The sequence below is a fragment of the Tursiops truncatus genome, chromosome 13 (genome assembly GCF_011762595.2).
Source record: "Tursiops truncatus isolate mTurTru1 chromosome 13, mTurTru1.mat.Y, whole genome shotgun sequence".
Taxonomy (NCBI): domain Eukaryota; kingdom Metazoa; phylum Chordata; class Mammalia; order Artiodactyla; family Delphinidae; genus Tursiops; species Tursiops truncatus.
Genome location: NC_047046.1, coordinates 37,248,137 through 37,261,337, shown reverse-complemented (window position 1 = coordinate 37,261,337; position 13,201 = coordinate 37,248,137). Strand labels below are relative to the sequence as shown.

Below are 13,201 nucleotides of genomic sequence, written 5' to 3'. Positions count from 1 at the left end.
TTTCAATTAAAAAGTTGGGAACTGGAATCCGTAAACAATAATTTGGGGCTTCAAACTACTTTGTAGAGACAAGATGGGGAGGGGAATACTCACACGCTTCAAAACCCCAACCTCTAGGTCTCCGGCGGTACCCGACTCCGGAGCCGGGGGCGCCCCCAGGGTGCGCGCACGAACCAAGCACCGGGTGTCCCCCGGGGTTCCGCGCAGAGAAAGTCCGCACCGGATGCACCTCGCCCCCTCACGCGCTCCCCGAAGCCCGCCCTACCTTTCATGGTGGCCGAGGAGACGCACAGCCAGCCGGGGAGCTCCGCGCCGCCGAGGAAGTTCGCGCTGAGCAGCGGGTCAGTGAGCGCCCATGGCAGCTGCGCCGCGCGTCGGCCGTCTGCGCTCCAGCCCTCCCTCCCCGCTTGGCGCTCTGTGCTGCGGGGCCGCCGCGCGCGCCGCTCACCCCGGGCGGGAGGCGCCGCTCCCGCCAGCGCCCCTCCCCCTGGCCCGGCCGCCGGGGCGCGCGGGCCGCCGCGCCCACGCCCCCCTCGCGCCCTCCCGCGCCCGCCCCGCCCGCCCCGCCCGCCCGCAGGGCAGCGCCCGCCCGGGCCCCGTCGCCCTCGCCGCGCCGTCGCTCGCCCGCGCTCCCCCGGTTCTCTCTTTTTCCCATTGGACCAGAAACGGGACGAAGTCGGAGGAAAGCGGCTCCCGAGGGTGGTCAAGTGCTCACCCTCGGGGTGCACGGAACGTGCGGCCGCTGGGCTTGTTTCTAGACCCCTGACTACCTAGAGTGTGGGGTGAGAGGGCTGGGAGCAGCAGCGTCACGGGGACGGCGGAGTTAGCTCGTCCCTTCCCCAAAGGGCCCTGGGTACGGAGGGTTAGAGGATCAAACAGGGGGCGAGCGCTTCCCCGAGGCTCCAAGTTTCCAAGTGCGCTTGTTGATGCCCCGAAGGGACACAAGGGACAGTGCTCACTGCCACCCGGGGAGAGCTGTCGCTAAGTTCGAAGTCACCATTAGATGATCTCCCTGCAGAGCTCGGAGCAGGATTACAACTCTTGGACCTTCAAAAAGAGAGAGACAGAGACTAAAAAACCCACCACACTCCTCTGGGTTGGAAAAGTCCCCCTTCTACCCACCGCCCCTGAAATGACCAGGTTGACTCCAGTTTTACCAGGAAAGGAGGCTGGGCTGTTGAGCAGATTCATAATGAGTTCCTTTCATTGTGGCCCATCCTGTTGCCCCACAGTGTTTATCTTTCCTTTTAGAAACCCTCCTAAGCAGACCCATTGCTTTATTGCTTTCCTGCAGAAACCAAGCGGTGAGTGGAGCTGGTGGGGGGCGGGGCGGGGGGCGCTGCGGAGGAACTTTCTTCCACAATGGTGAAACGACAGATTACTTGCGCTCTTGTTAGCATACCAAAAGAAATACAATTCTGGCACGGGCAGTGGTTGCAGCTTTTCCGATTTCCTCTCCTGAGAACTTGGTAACACAGTGTAACCAGTCCATTGATTCATTCTAAACAGGGAATTCTTTGCTCTAGTAAAAGTCGGTGCCCAGAAATGAATACATTCTAAAATATTTCAGACTCTCCATTCCAGAAGCTTTCTATTTAGAACGTTAGGGGGAAACTTGTACATGACTGGCAAAGAAAAAGACAAAAACTGGCAATTTTTTTTTTTTCACTTTAGGGCTTGATGAAACTCTAGGGTCCCTGAAGATTACTCTGGAGATTTGCTCCAGCTCTCACCAAGGTACCTGCCTTGTTTTGCATGTCAAATGAGAGTCCCTGAAGAGGCCAGAATATGGATTCTCAGCCCATCTGATGGAATAAGCCCATCAGCTTCTTTGCATAATAGTTTCTCCAACTGAAAAATGGAGAGAATTTTGGCCCCAGTATTTGAATTGAAGAAAATCATTTAAAATACCTAAATTACAGCTGTGACACGGAAAAGTCAACAAAAGAAAAAAATAATAAATTGGATTTCATCAAAATTCAAAGCTTTTGTGCATCAAAGACACTATCAACAGAGTGAAAAGACAACCCACAGAGCAGGAGAAAATGTTTGTAAGCCATATATCTGATAAGGGGTTGACATCCAGAATCTGTAAAGAACTCCTACAACTCAACAACAACAAAACAAATAACCCAATTTAAAAACTGGGCAAAGAACTCAAATAGATATTTCTTCAAAGATGATATACAAATGGCCAATAAGCATATGGAAAGATGCTCAACATCACTAATCATTAGGGAAATGCAAATCAAAGCTACAATGAGAGGGACTTCCCTGGAGGCCCAGTGGTTAAGACTCCACGCTTCCACTGCAGGAGGAGTAGGTTCGATCCCTGGTTGGGGAACTAAGATCCCGCAAGCCACACAGCATGGCCAAAACAAAACAAAAAAATAACTACAATGAGATACCACTTCATACTCACTAGGATGACTATCATAAAAAATAAAAATTTTTCAAAAACAGAAAATAACAAGTTTTGACAAAGATGTGGAGAAATTAGAACACTTGTGCATTGGTAGTTGGAATGTAAACTGTTGCAGCCACTATGGAAAACAGCATAATGGTTTCTCAAAAAATTAGACATAGAATTACTGTATGATCCAGCAATACTGCTTCTGGATAGATGCCCAAAAGGGTCAAAAACAGGGACTCAAATAGATATATTTGTACACCCATGTTCATTGCAGCATTATTCACAATTGCCAAAAGGTGGAAACAACCAAAGTCTCCATTAACAGATGAATGGACAAAATAGAGGCAGCACATGCTGACAATGGAATATTTTTCAGCCTTAAAAATGAAGGAAATTCTGGCACATGCTACAGCATGCTTGAACCTTGAGGGCATTATGCTAAGTGAAATAAGCCAGTCACAAAAGGACAAATACTGTATAATTCCACCTATATGAGGTACCTAGAGTAGGCGAATCATAGAGACAGACAGTAGAATGGTGGTTTCCAGGTGGAGCAGGGAGGGAATGGGGAGTAGCTGTTTAGTGGAGACAGTTTGTGTTGCAAGATGATAACAGTTCTGGAGATGGATGGTGGTGATGGTTGTGCAATGATCTGAATGTACTTAATGCCACTGACATGCACGCTTGGAAAGGGTTAGGATAATAAGTTTTGTGTTATGTGTATTTTAACACACACACACGCAAAACCTAACAGAAGAAGTATAAGGTTGGAAAAAATCCCACAAAAACCTGTTAGCTACAATGGGCTAGACTCACAGACCTGGTGATGAGAAAACAAGCTCAGCAACTCTTTAGAGGACAGGGCTTCTGGAACATGCATCCTCCCTCCAGCCCCACCACCTTCAGCACCAAGAACTGATCGAGCCCCTGCAAGTGGGTCCCAAAAGCCCCCGGCCTGGTGCCTCCTCTGAGCCCCACTCTGGAGGATCCAGGGGCTGAAGGTTGTGGTCACGTGCAGATCATCCGCTGACCAAGATTTCTCTGCTCAGGAGCTCTGGGAGGAGTTGAGTTGGGGCTCAGGGAGAGGAGAGAAAGGCCCAGAAGAGGAGGATGGTGTGGTTGGAAAGGACACCAGTGAAGATGCCTTGCACTCCTCAGGGGAAATGGGCTACAGGGCAGGAGCGTGAACTCAAGTCTCCCCGCTCCAGGAGCAGCAGCTGTGCCCTGAGTTCCTATTACCTTTATAACGTAGAGAAGGCATCGTCTCACTTCATCCTCACACCAACCCTGTGCTAGTAGTGTCTTTTTACTGATGAAAAAGCCCAGTCACCCTTGCCTCCTCCCTTCCCCTCTACCCTACAACCTCACCAAGCTCTGCTTCTACCTTCAAAATAGATCTCATCGTCCACTTCTCTCCGTCTCCCCCGCATTCCCCATGTGGAGACCACGATAGTCCATCTGGAATTCTGCAGTCACCCTCTAGGTGTTGCTCCCTCACCACCCACCTTATCAGATATGAACGCCCTAAACCTCCTTTTCCACATGCATCTAATTTTTGCTATCATAAACACCTTTGTCTCCTCCTCTCCCACCTCCACAATTAATCTACTCATATACTTGATCTCACTCCCTCTACCTGGTCTCCCTGACTTCAATCTCGCTGCCTTTAATCTACCCACACCAGTACAGCCTAAATATTTCTAAAATGCAAACCTGATCATGTCACTCTCCTACTTAAAATTTAAGTTCAATGGTTTGACATTGTCCTCAGGCTAAATTCAAGTTCTCAGACCCAGCTTACAAGGATCTCTATGACTGGACCCGTGTTTATCTCTCTGGCTTCAGCCCATACTCCCCTCTGTGCTCTACGCTTTAGCCCCTACCTTTTTTTTTTTAACATTCCGTTTCTCTATCACCTCTTAGCCTTCAAATATTCCATTCCTGCCTGAAGCACTTTTTCCCAGGCCCATCTTCATTACCTAACTTCAGCTTCTGGCCTCAGCTTAACCTCCCTCTTCCTGACACCTAAACTAGTTTAGGGTCCCCCACCCACCCAACCGGCGCCTCCACAGCAAACTGCATTCCACACTCTCTTGTGGAATAGTTACTGTCAACTGTGTGAATTCCCACTGGCTACAGCTCTATGAAGGCAGGGACCATTTGGGTCCTGTTCAATGCAGAACCACAGACAAACATGTATGAATAAGTAAATGAAGTAAGTCTTCCTAGATCACATGTCGTAATTTATGCCCTTTCTTAAATCTTCAAACCTTGTCCTCACCTCCTAAACTTCCACATAAGCTCAAGTCTCCCCATCTTATAAAATTCTTTGGATCCTATTTTCCTTGAAATGAGCCACTTTCATTTGACCTCTGATTTACTACCCAACTCAAGGCAATCGGACTGGTGCCTTATGACCCACAAAAATTGCTCTTGTGGCTGTCACGGACCTCCAACTTACCAAATCCATGATTTCCCTTCCAGATTTTTTCCCACCAACTTTATCCCACTGCCATGCTTGTCTTGCTGATCATGATTTTTTTACTCATTTACTTATTTATTTCTGCAAAGGCCTCTCTTCACTTCCATGATCTCTGTCTCCCTTCATTTTCCTGTTCCTGTTTTCTCCACTTGCCCTAAGCACTTGGATTTCATCCATTGCCACCTTGTCTTCAGCCTCCACAAGCTCTCCTTGGGTGGCCATCTAAACTCTCCAAGGTGTCAGCCATACTGCCTCCCACTGGGAGTTGGGGAGTGAAAAAGGTAACAAAGCCTCAGGGAAAACCTTTCAAACCACACTTGGGCCTCCTTCATATTCCAATCTAATCCCTGTCATCCACATTTAAGAGTAACTGAGTCACTTCTGCTTGCAGGAGTTAGTTTGATTAACTCAGGTGTGTTGGGGAGAAACCGATATGTATCATTCACCTATATGCTGAAGACACCCAAATCTCTCTCCTGTTAGACATTTCTCCTGGACTCTAAGCCCTTCTTTCCATCTGCCTACCTACTGACAAGTTCTTCCCGGATATCCTACAAGCATCCCAATTCAGTTTCTCTAAAACCAAATCACCTCTTCAAGGCACGTGCCTTTCTATATTTTCTACGACCCACAGCCCAGTTGTCTAAGCTTGAATATGGGCATCATCTTAAAGCTTCTCCCTTTCCTTCAATCCCACTGTTCACATCCTCTCAACCCCACCCTGATCCAACTGCGACCTCGTTTTTATAAAGTGCAGAAGGTTGGGCTTCACTTCAGGCCTTGGAATCAGAATCTTTCAGGGAGAGGCTCGGTTGCTCCTGTTTTCTGTTGCTCCCCGGCTGATTTTCGTGTTCACTAAACTTGGAGAATCATTATAGTAGACTATGAGCTTCTTAAGCGAAGGGGCATGTCTTCTTCACCTTTAGAATAACAGTTTCTAGCAATTAACATTCAGTGAAAGACTGAATAAATGGAGAAGGGATAAGCAACGGAGGGAACTGCAGAGCAGGGAAAGCAAAATGCATGGCACACCCCTGAGGATTGCCATCAATGGGTGATACCGCATGCTCTGAGTCAAGCCTTTGAGTATGGCAGGAGGATGAGCTGGTTTCTTGAGAAGAATGTTGGCTTCCACAGCTTGGTCATCTGAGTCACGTCATATTCTCTTCCACACTTGACAAAGAATAGACCTTGTTTGCCGGAGGAGCCATTGTTGTTATTAAGCAAGTCCACTAAAATGGTACGACCCTGTGAAGAGACTAATGTGGTTGTAATGGACACCAGGTGTTTTGTCTCCATCCTTTGAGATGTGATTATGCTTGAGATTTGCATGAAGGTTTTGGGGTTTTTTGTTATTTTGTGGGGGGGGGGGTTGGATAAAGAAATAGCTTTTTGGTCTTTAAAAGTTTATGGTTTTTGTCAGTGAGTGTTTCTATTTCTTTCATTTTTAAATAAACTTAAGATTTTTGAAAGGAGGCTCTGATTGAGAGCTGCTTTCCCTGTTTGACCAAAAAGTCAATATTTATTCCATGTCATGTTTCACAGTTCAGAGGATCAGTCTGAAATTTTTCCTCTAATCCACTGCAAGGCCACTGATGGTTCTAGAGACTGGTTCAGGAGCCTCTTTTTAATTTCAGTGAAAAGGTAAGGGCCGAGAAAAAAGAAATGTGAGCCTCAGTTGGAGACCCAGGTACATCGCAGGGAAAGCCAGAATTCTCTCATCCTGACCTGGGAAGTACAAGGTAGATGGCCAACTGCAAAATGCTGATGATTCTTTCCTATCAGGTTTCAGGTGTATTACATCTGGACATGGCAGACAAGTGACTTATATGAAAAAAGTTTTTAGAGGGTTTTTTTTGCCCTTAATGTGTATCTTTTGCAGTGGCATAGATGAGAAGGACTATTTTGGTTTTATCTTCCATTTGGTCTTGTCATTCATTCGTTCTGGTGGAGATGAAGTGTGTTGAGCCACGCCACCATCTGGTGATCACTAGAGTTTGACTCCAGGCCCTGTTCTGTTATTAGAGGCCTCTCTCACTAGGGCTGGCCTCTGGCATCTCGAGGCCTGAGTATTCTTACAGTACAAATGAAAGGTTTTAGACTAATTTCCAAGGTCTTTTTTGGCTCAAAAACCTTAACATGAAATGCATGTAAACACTATTTGAGGGGACTTCCCTGGTGGTCCAGTGGTTAAGACTTTGCACTCCCACTGCAGGGGCCTGGGGTTCTATCCCTGGTCGAGGAACTAGATCCTGCACGTGTGCTGCAACTAAAGATCTCTCACGTGGCAACGAGGATCCCGCGTGCCACAACTAAAACCTGGGGCAGCCAAGTAAGTAAATATTTTTTAAAAACTGTGGAAGTTGGAATTTCAGACATATTTTGGATGTGTGTGTATATATATGTATATATATTATATGTCCAAATTATGTCTGAATTTCCAACTTTCACAGTGATCAACTACAAACATATATACATTTGTATACATATATTTGTAGCTGATCACTGATTTGTATATATATTATTTATATATGTATATATTTTTACTTATGTATATTTGTATGATATATCTGTAGCTGATCACTGATTTGTATATATGAGTATATATATACATTTGTGCATATATATATATTTGTAGCTGATCACTTTTTAAAATATTGGACTAGCTCAGAGGTACACCTTTGTCCATATATTCATGCTGGTGGTCCCATTACCTAGTAAGTATCCAGTAAATGACTAAACGAATGAATATGCAGATACAAGTGAAACAGAGAAGCTGTTTCATCTGTCCATCAATTCTCACCTACCTTTAAAATGAGTCTCTTCTTTATGGTAATAACAGTAACTATTGCTGACGTTTACTGAGTGCTTTCTATGTTCTAGACCCTATGCTTAGCCCTTGATACACAGTATCTTATCTATCAGATTCAGAAATATGTGGGACTTTAGGGAAACCACTTAACACTGAGTATCAATTTCCTTATCTAAGAAATGAGGACAGTACTATCCATCTTGCAATATTTGGGGGAGGGATTAGAGGTAATGTTTTAAAATCCCTCATACACTACCTGTCACTTAGGAGAAGCTCAGTAAATTGTGGTAATTTTTCTCATAATTAATTAATTTTCTATCTTCTATTTTGCTTTTCAAGGTAAAACAGAAGACCAAATTTAACAAAGGCAAAATAATTTCATTAAATTATTTCATACGAAATAACAATTTGGCTGGTTAAGGAAGAGCCTAGTAAAATTTATTTAAAACCTTAATGATGAATAGCTTTAAAGAGACAGTTTTATTTTTAAGAGCAAACAAGTACAAAAATAGTAGAGATCCCAAAGAGAACTACCCTAAGAGATAGATTAAAATGTTTACAATTCACATGTACATTGTCACTAAGTGTGGTGTGCACAAGATATTTGAACATAATTTGTTCTCTAAAGTAATTTAAACATTAACTTTATGAATTTTGTTTATACTATAATTTGATTAATAATGGTGAAAAGGTAAACTTTTGCTAAGCTTTTGTCAAAATTGTTACAAATTCCAAATAAGTATATCAAGATTGGTGAGGTTTCACAGTATGGCGTTATTCCTATGTGATATTGTCTGTTGATACTATATTCTTTCAAGATTGGCAGAATTTTATTTTACTCTTTACTTCTTATAAATAACTAGCTATTTTCACTGGAGTCTTTGACTCCTATAAATAACTTACACTACATTTTTTATTCAAGGTCAAGATCCAGTAATTATTTTCACTTTATTTATATTTTTCATTGAGACAATACATTATATTTGAACTTAAATATTTCTCTACCTTGAATGTGCTTTCTTAGAACTTAAGAATAGTGCATATCAATATGCTAAAAGATTTACTTAAAAATAAAGAGCATCAGATGTGCAAATAATTTATTAAATAAAATCTTTTCATAGTTTTTTTCTGTTTGTTTGTTTGTTTTTGCAGAATTTGAAAGATGTTCTTTGTGGATTGCTCCCATGGTGCAGTGAATTCTCACATCATCCATTAAGTTGATCTCCTTTATAGATTTTAAAAGTTGTGGATTTCTATTCCACACAGTTAAAATGTTTAGTATTCCTTGTAATGGAAGCTAAAGTCCAGAAGGGTTCCACAACTTTTCTAAGCCCAAGACAGTCAAGAATAAGGTTCCACTAAGTTTCTTATTGAATGTGTTCAAAACAAGCACATCTCAAATTGAGTATGATTTTTCCAATAATTGCAGTTTAGCTGAATGAAAAACTTGAGACTGAAAAGAAAGAATTGGAATTTTATAACTAAACCTGTAATGCTGCAGAAATATAGGAATGCAGATAGCTGAAAGGTCATTCTTACAACTTATTTACTATCTCCTATGAAGAAAATATGGCTAATGAAATCTTTGTAAAATATTAGAATCCTATCCTTGCTCCATTTGCAACATAAGGACATTAAAGTAAGAAAACCCAATTAAAGAAAACACTGACCTTACCAAGGGACTCATCAGTGTAATAGATAACTTTCTTTTCCATGGTTTTCTGTCCTATTTTTCATATCTAAAATATACCAGTTTTTCACTAATTATTAGTCAATGAGAAAAATTTTGAACTGTGAACAATGCTATTTCTGATAATTTATTGATTAAGTGCTCATGTATTACATTAGTAAAAATATAATTTTGTATTAGAAAAAAAATTAGAATCCTAGATTCTAATGTGCTGTAAGGAAAATGCCCACAGGTCAGAATCCAGGGTCCTGGTCATAGCTGGCTCTGCTGGGGCCTGACAAGTCTATCCGTGTCCTTGTATGTGCTCTGGGCAGCTCACTCCCCATTTTCCTAGCAATTACTCCTGACCTTCTTCTCAAGGACTCTGCTTGACGGCTACCCTCTTACTCTGAGCAGATGACCTCATCGCCTCCTCTGCAAAAAATCAGAGGTTATCTGACAGGAATCCCCTGGAGTTCCTGCACTCTTTCCTCCGCCCGGCCTGCTATGACTTATCTCTCTCGGCACCTGGACTCACCACTTCCCCTCATCATCACTGGAAGAGACATCTTATCTGTCCTCCAGGGCTCCTTCCACCTGAAACCTCGCCTCTCCCATCCCCATCTATTATTATTGCCTCTCTCTCTTCTTGTAGTTTCTTCTTTTACTTCCTACACTCTTCTTCCCATTAGAGACAAACTCTTGAAGTCGTCTACACTTGAAGTGTCCACTTCTAGAACCTGTTCCCTCTACAGACATGGCCACACCTGTGCTGCCACACGGTGGCGCCGGCCCTGCTATAACCAAGGTTATTGGAGCCATTCAGACCGCCAAATCCAGTGGGCACTTAGCTCCATCCTTGGTTCCTTTAACTTCTCTCCTATTGAAAAATCGACTTCTTTTTTAAAAAAATAAATTTATTTATTTTTATTTATTTATTTGTGGCTGAGTTGAGTCTGTTGCTGCATGCGGGCTTTCTCTAGTTGCGGCAAGCAGGGGCTACTCTTCATTGCGGTGCACGGGCTTCTCACTGTGGTGGCTTCTCTTGTTGCAGAGCATGGGCTCTAGGTACGCGGGCTTCAGTAGTTGTGGCACGTGGGCTCAGTACCTGTGGCTCGTGGGCTCTAGAGCACAGGCTCAGTAGTTGTGGCGCATGGGCTTAATTGCTCCGTGGCATGTGAGATCCTCCCGGGCCGGGACTCAAACCCATGTCCCCTGCATTGGCAGGCGGATTCTTAACCACCGCGCCACCAGGGAAGTCTCGACACTCAACTTCTTGAACCTCCCTCCTCCCTCTGATAAGTGTCATCACGTCTCTGATTCTCCTACTAACTCCATCACTCTTTACTCTTGGTCTTCACTGCAGCTCCTCTTTTTCTGCCTTGCTTCAAAATAATGACACTCCTAAGGATCCTGCCATCAGTTTTGCCTCTAGTAACTCAATAATTTTCCATTTCTGATGACCTCTGTTTCCTGACTGGACTTCTCTGACCTCCAACTATCCAAAAATGCTTACCATTCAAATGCATACATACTTACTATATCTCAAAACTTTTCCCTTTCATATAGAGTTTTAAATTTACCAGCATAAAGTTCAAAGTAGTTGCTTTTGCTTTTAAAAAAAAATCTCATCTCTGTATTTATATCTCTTCTTGTTCCTGACATTATTTAAACCTTCTATCTGCTAGAGATGTGCCTATTTTAAAGAAACAGCTTTTTAAAAGAAATTTTTATTGAAGTACAGTTGATTTACAATGCTGTGTTAATTTCTGCCATTCAGGAAAATGATTCAGTTGTATACATACATATTTTTTTTCATATTCAAAGAAACAGCTTTGATGTTGCTCATCTATATATATCTTTGTTTTGTTTTATTTCTCTATTTTATTTCTGCTCTTACCTTTATTATTTTTTATTATTTCCTCTCTGGTTTTACTCTGTTGTTTTTCTAGTTTTTGTTTTTGTTTTTTTTTAGTTGAATGCTAACTCATCTGCAATTTTCTAACTTTTTTTTAATTGATGGAGTTAAGGATTGTGGTAAATACTTCTTATTCTTTTGGGGTGTTTAGCACCTGAGTCCCCCTACTATAATCAGTTAATTCCCCACCACATGAGTATTGAAGGGAGGCAATGGTTCTTCCCAACATAGAAGCAAAAAAGCCAAATATTTTTTGTCTCCACTTATCAAGGTATAGAATTATAAATTACCACTTACTATCTCTCAGCAGTTTAGCTTCTGACATATATTGCTGCTGAAGAGAAGTTTGATATCAGTCTAACTGCTATTTCTTCATGTTTGACCTATATTTTCTAAAAGCGTTTTAGGATTTTCTCTTTCTCTTTGAGGTTCTGTGGTTCCAACTACAATGTATTTAGGTATTGACTTATTTTTATTTATCTTGCTTGATACTAGCAGTGCACTTTCAATGTAAGCACTCATGTCTTGCTTCTCTCTGGAAAATTCTCAGCCATTTTCCTCTTTGAATATTGCTTCCTCACAAATTCCATCAATTCTCTTCTTTTGCAATGTCTACTCACTGCACATTGAAGGCTTACTCTCTATCTGCATATCTCTCAGGGCTTTTTCATATTGTTCATGTTTTTGTCTCCCTGCACTGGACTCATGCCTATCTTTGGTTTCCTTTGTCCATCTAGAGTTCACCTTTTCCACTGAATTTTACAAATTTTAATGAATACATTGTTCAGTGTCATGATTTCTAATTTTCTTCTTCATATTTACTTATTTTGTTTCATTTCTCTTGTTTTGATTTATACCATCTCATTCTATTTTTTATGGCTGTGATTCCTTCATTTACCTTTATGAGCACGCTAAGTTACTTAAAGTTTTTTTTTTTTTTTTTTGCGGTACGCGGGCCTCTCACTGCTGCGGCCTCTCCCGCTGCGGAGCACAGGCTCCGGACGCGCAGGCTCAGCAGCCATGGCTCACGGGCCCAGCCGCACCGCGGCCGCGGGATCCTCCCGGACCAGGGCACGAACCTGCATCCCCTGCATCGGCAGGTGGACTCTCAACCACTGCACCACCAGGGAAGTCCACTTAAAGATTTTTTAAAAGATTATCCTGTACATTTAATTTCGTCTGGAACGAATGCTTGTTCTGGAAGGTGATCTTGTTTGTTGTCCGTGTAGATTCTTCTCTTCCCTGGGACAGAACTATATGTTCACACCTTTACTCTGTCCTGGTGATAGGTGGAGTCTACCTCTCCACTTCTTGATTTTGGGCTTGTCCATATGACTTGCTTTGGCCTTATCTGAAGTGACTTGAAATATTCCTATGCTCTTGGGTCTCCCCTCCTGCTCTCTGATGATCTGCAGTGAGAGGAACATGAACCAGGTAACTGCTGCCTCTCCAACCCGGGTCCCTGAATAGGAACTGTGAAGCCAACCACATGCCCTAGATAGCATTTGGTCCCAGAAGGAGGAGACATATGGACCAGACCTGAAACCAACCTGGAGCCTGGAGGCTGGTTCCTGGAACCTGGAGCCCAGCCAAGCCCAGCCCAGCGGCAGCTGCCAGCAGCCCCATGTACTTGAGAATAAATGGCTATGTTTTAAACTACTGAGTTTTGTTACGCAGCATTGTTGTGGTAATAGCTGACTAACACCTTATGCTTTATTGCATTCATTTTCTTCACCTGTTTTGAGAGTTTTGGTTTGCAGGCTTGTTTTGAATGGGAGGGTTTCTGTTTATTTTCCTCTTTCTCCTTCTCTGTACTTATCATTACCTGTTTAGTAAACTTCAGAAGCCTCCGTGCAGCCCCTCTGGGCCCTATGTCCAGAGCCAAGTCTGATATTGATTCTTCAGGT

General features: G+C 42.9%; 1 protein-coding gene across 2 annotated transcripts in view; it reads right to left on the bottom strand.

Annotated features, from left to right (window-relative positions):
* The window catches only part of COLEC12 (collectin subfamily member 12), a 187,466-nt gene extending 186,979 nt beyond the window's left edge, over positions 1-487 (bottom strand). For both annotated transcript variants that reach the window (XM_073790568.1, XM_033837605.2), the window contains exon 1: positions 266-487. In XM_073790568.1, the coding sequence (XP_073646669.1) occupies positions 266-272 (7 nt within the window). In that variant the 5' untranslated portion in view covers positions 273-487. The remainder of the gene's footprint in view (positions 1-265) is intronic.
* Between the last annotated feature and the right edge of the window lie 12,714 nt (positions 488-13,201).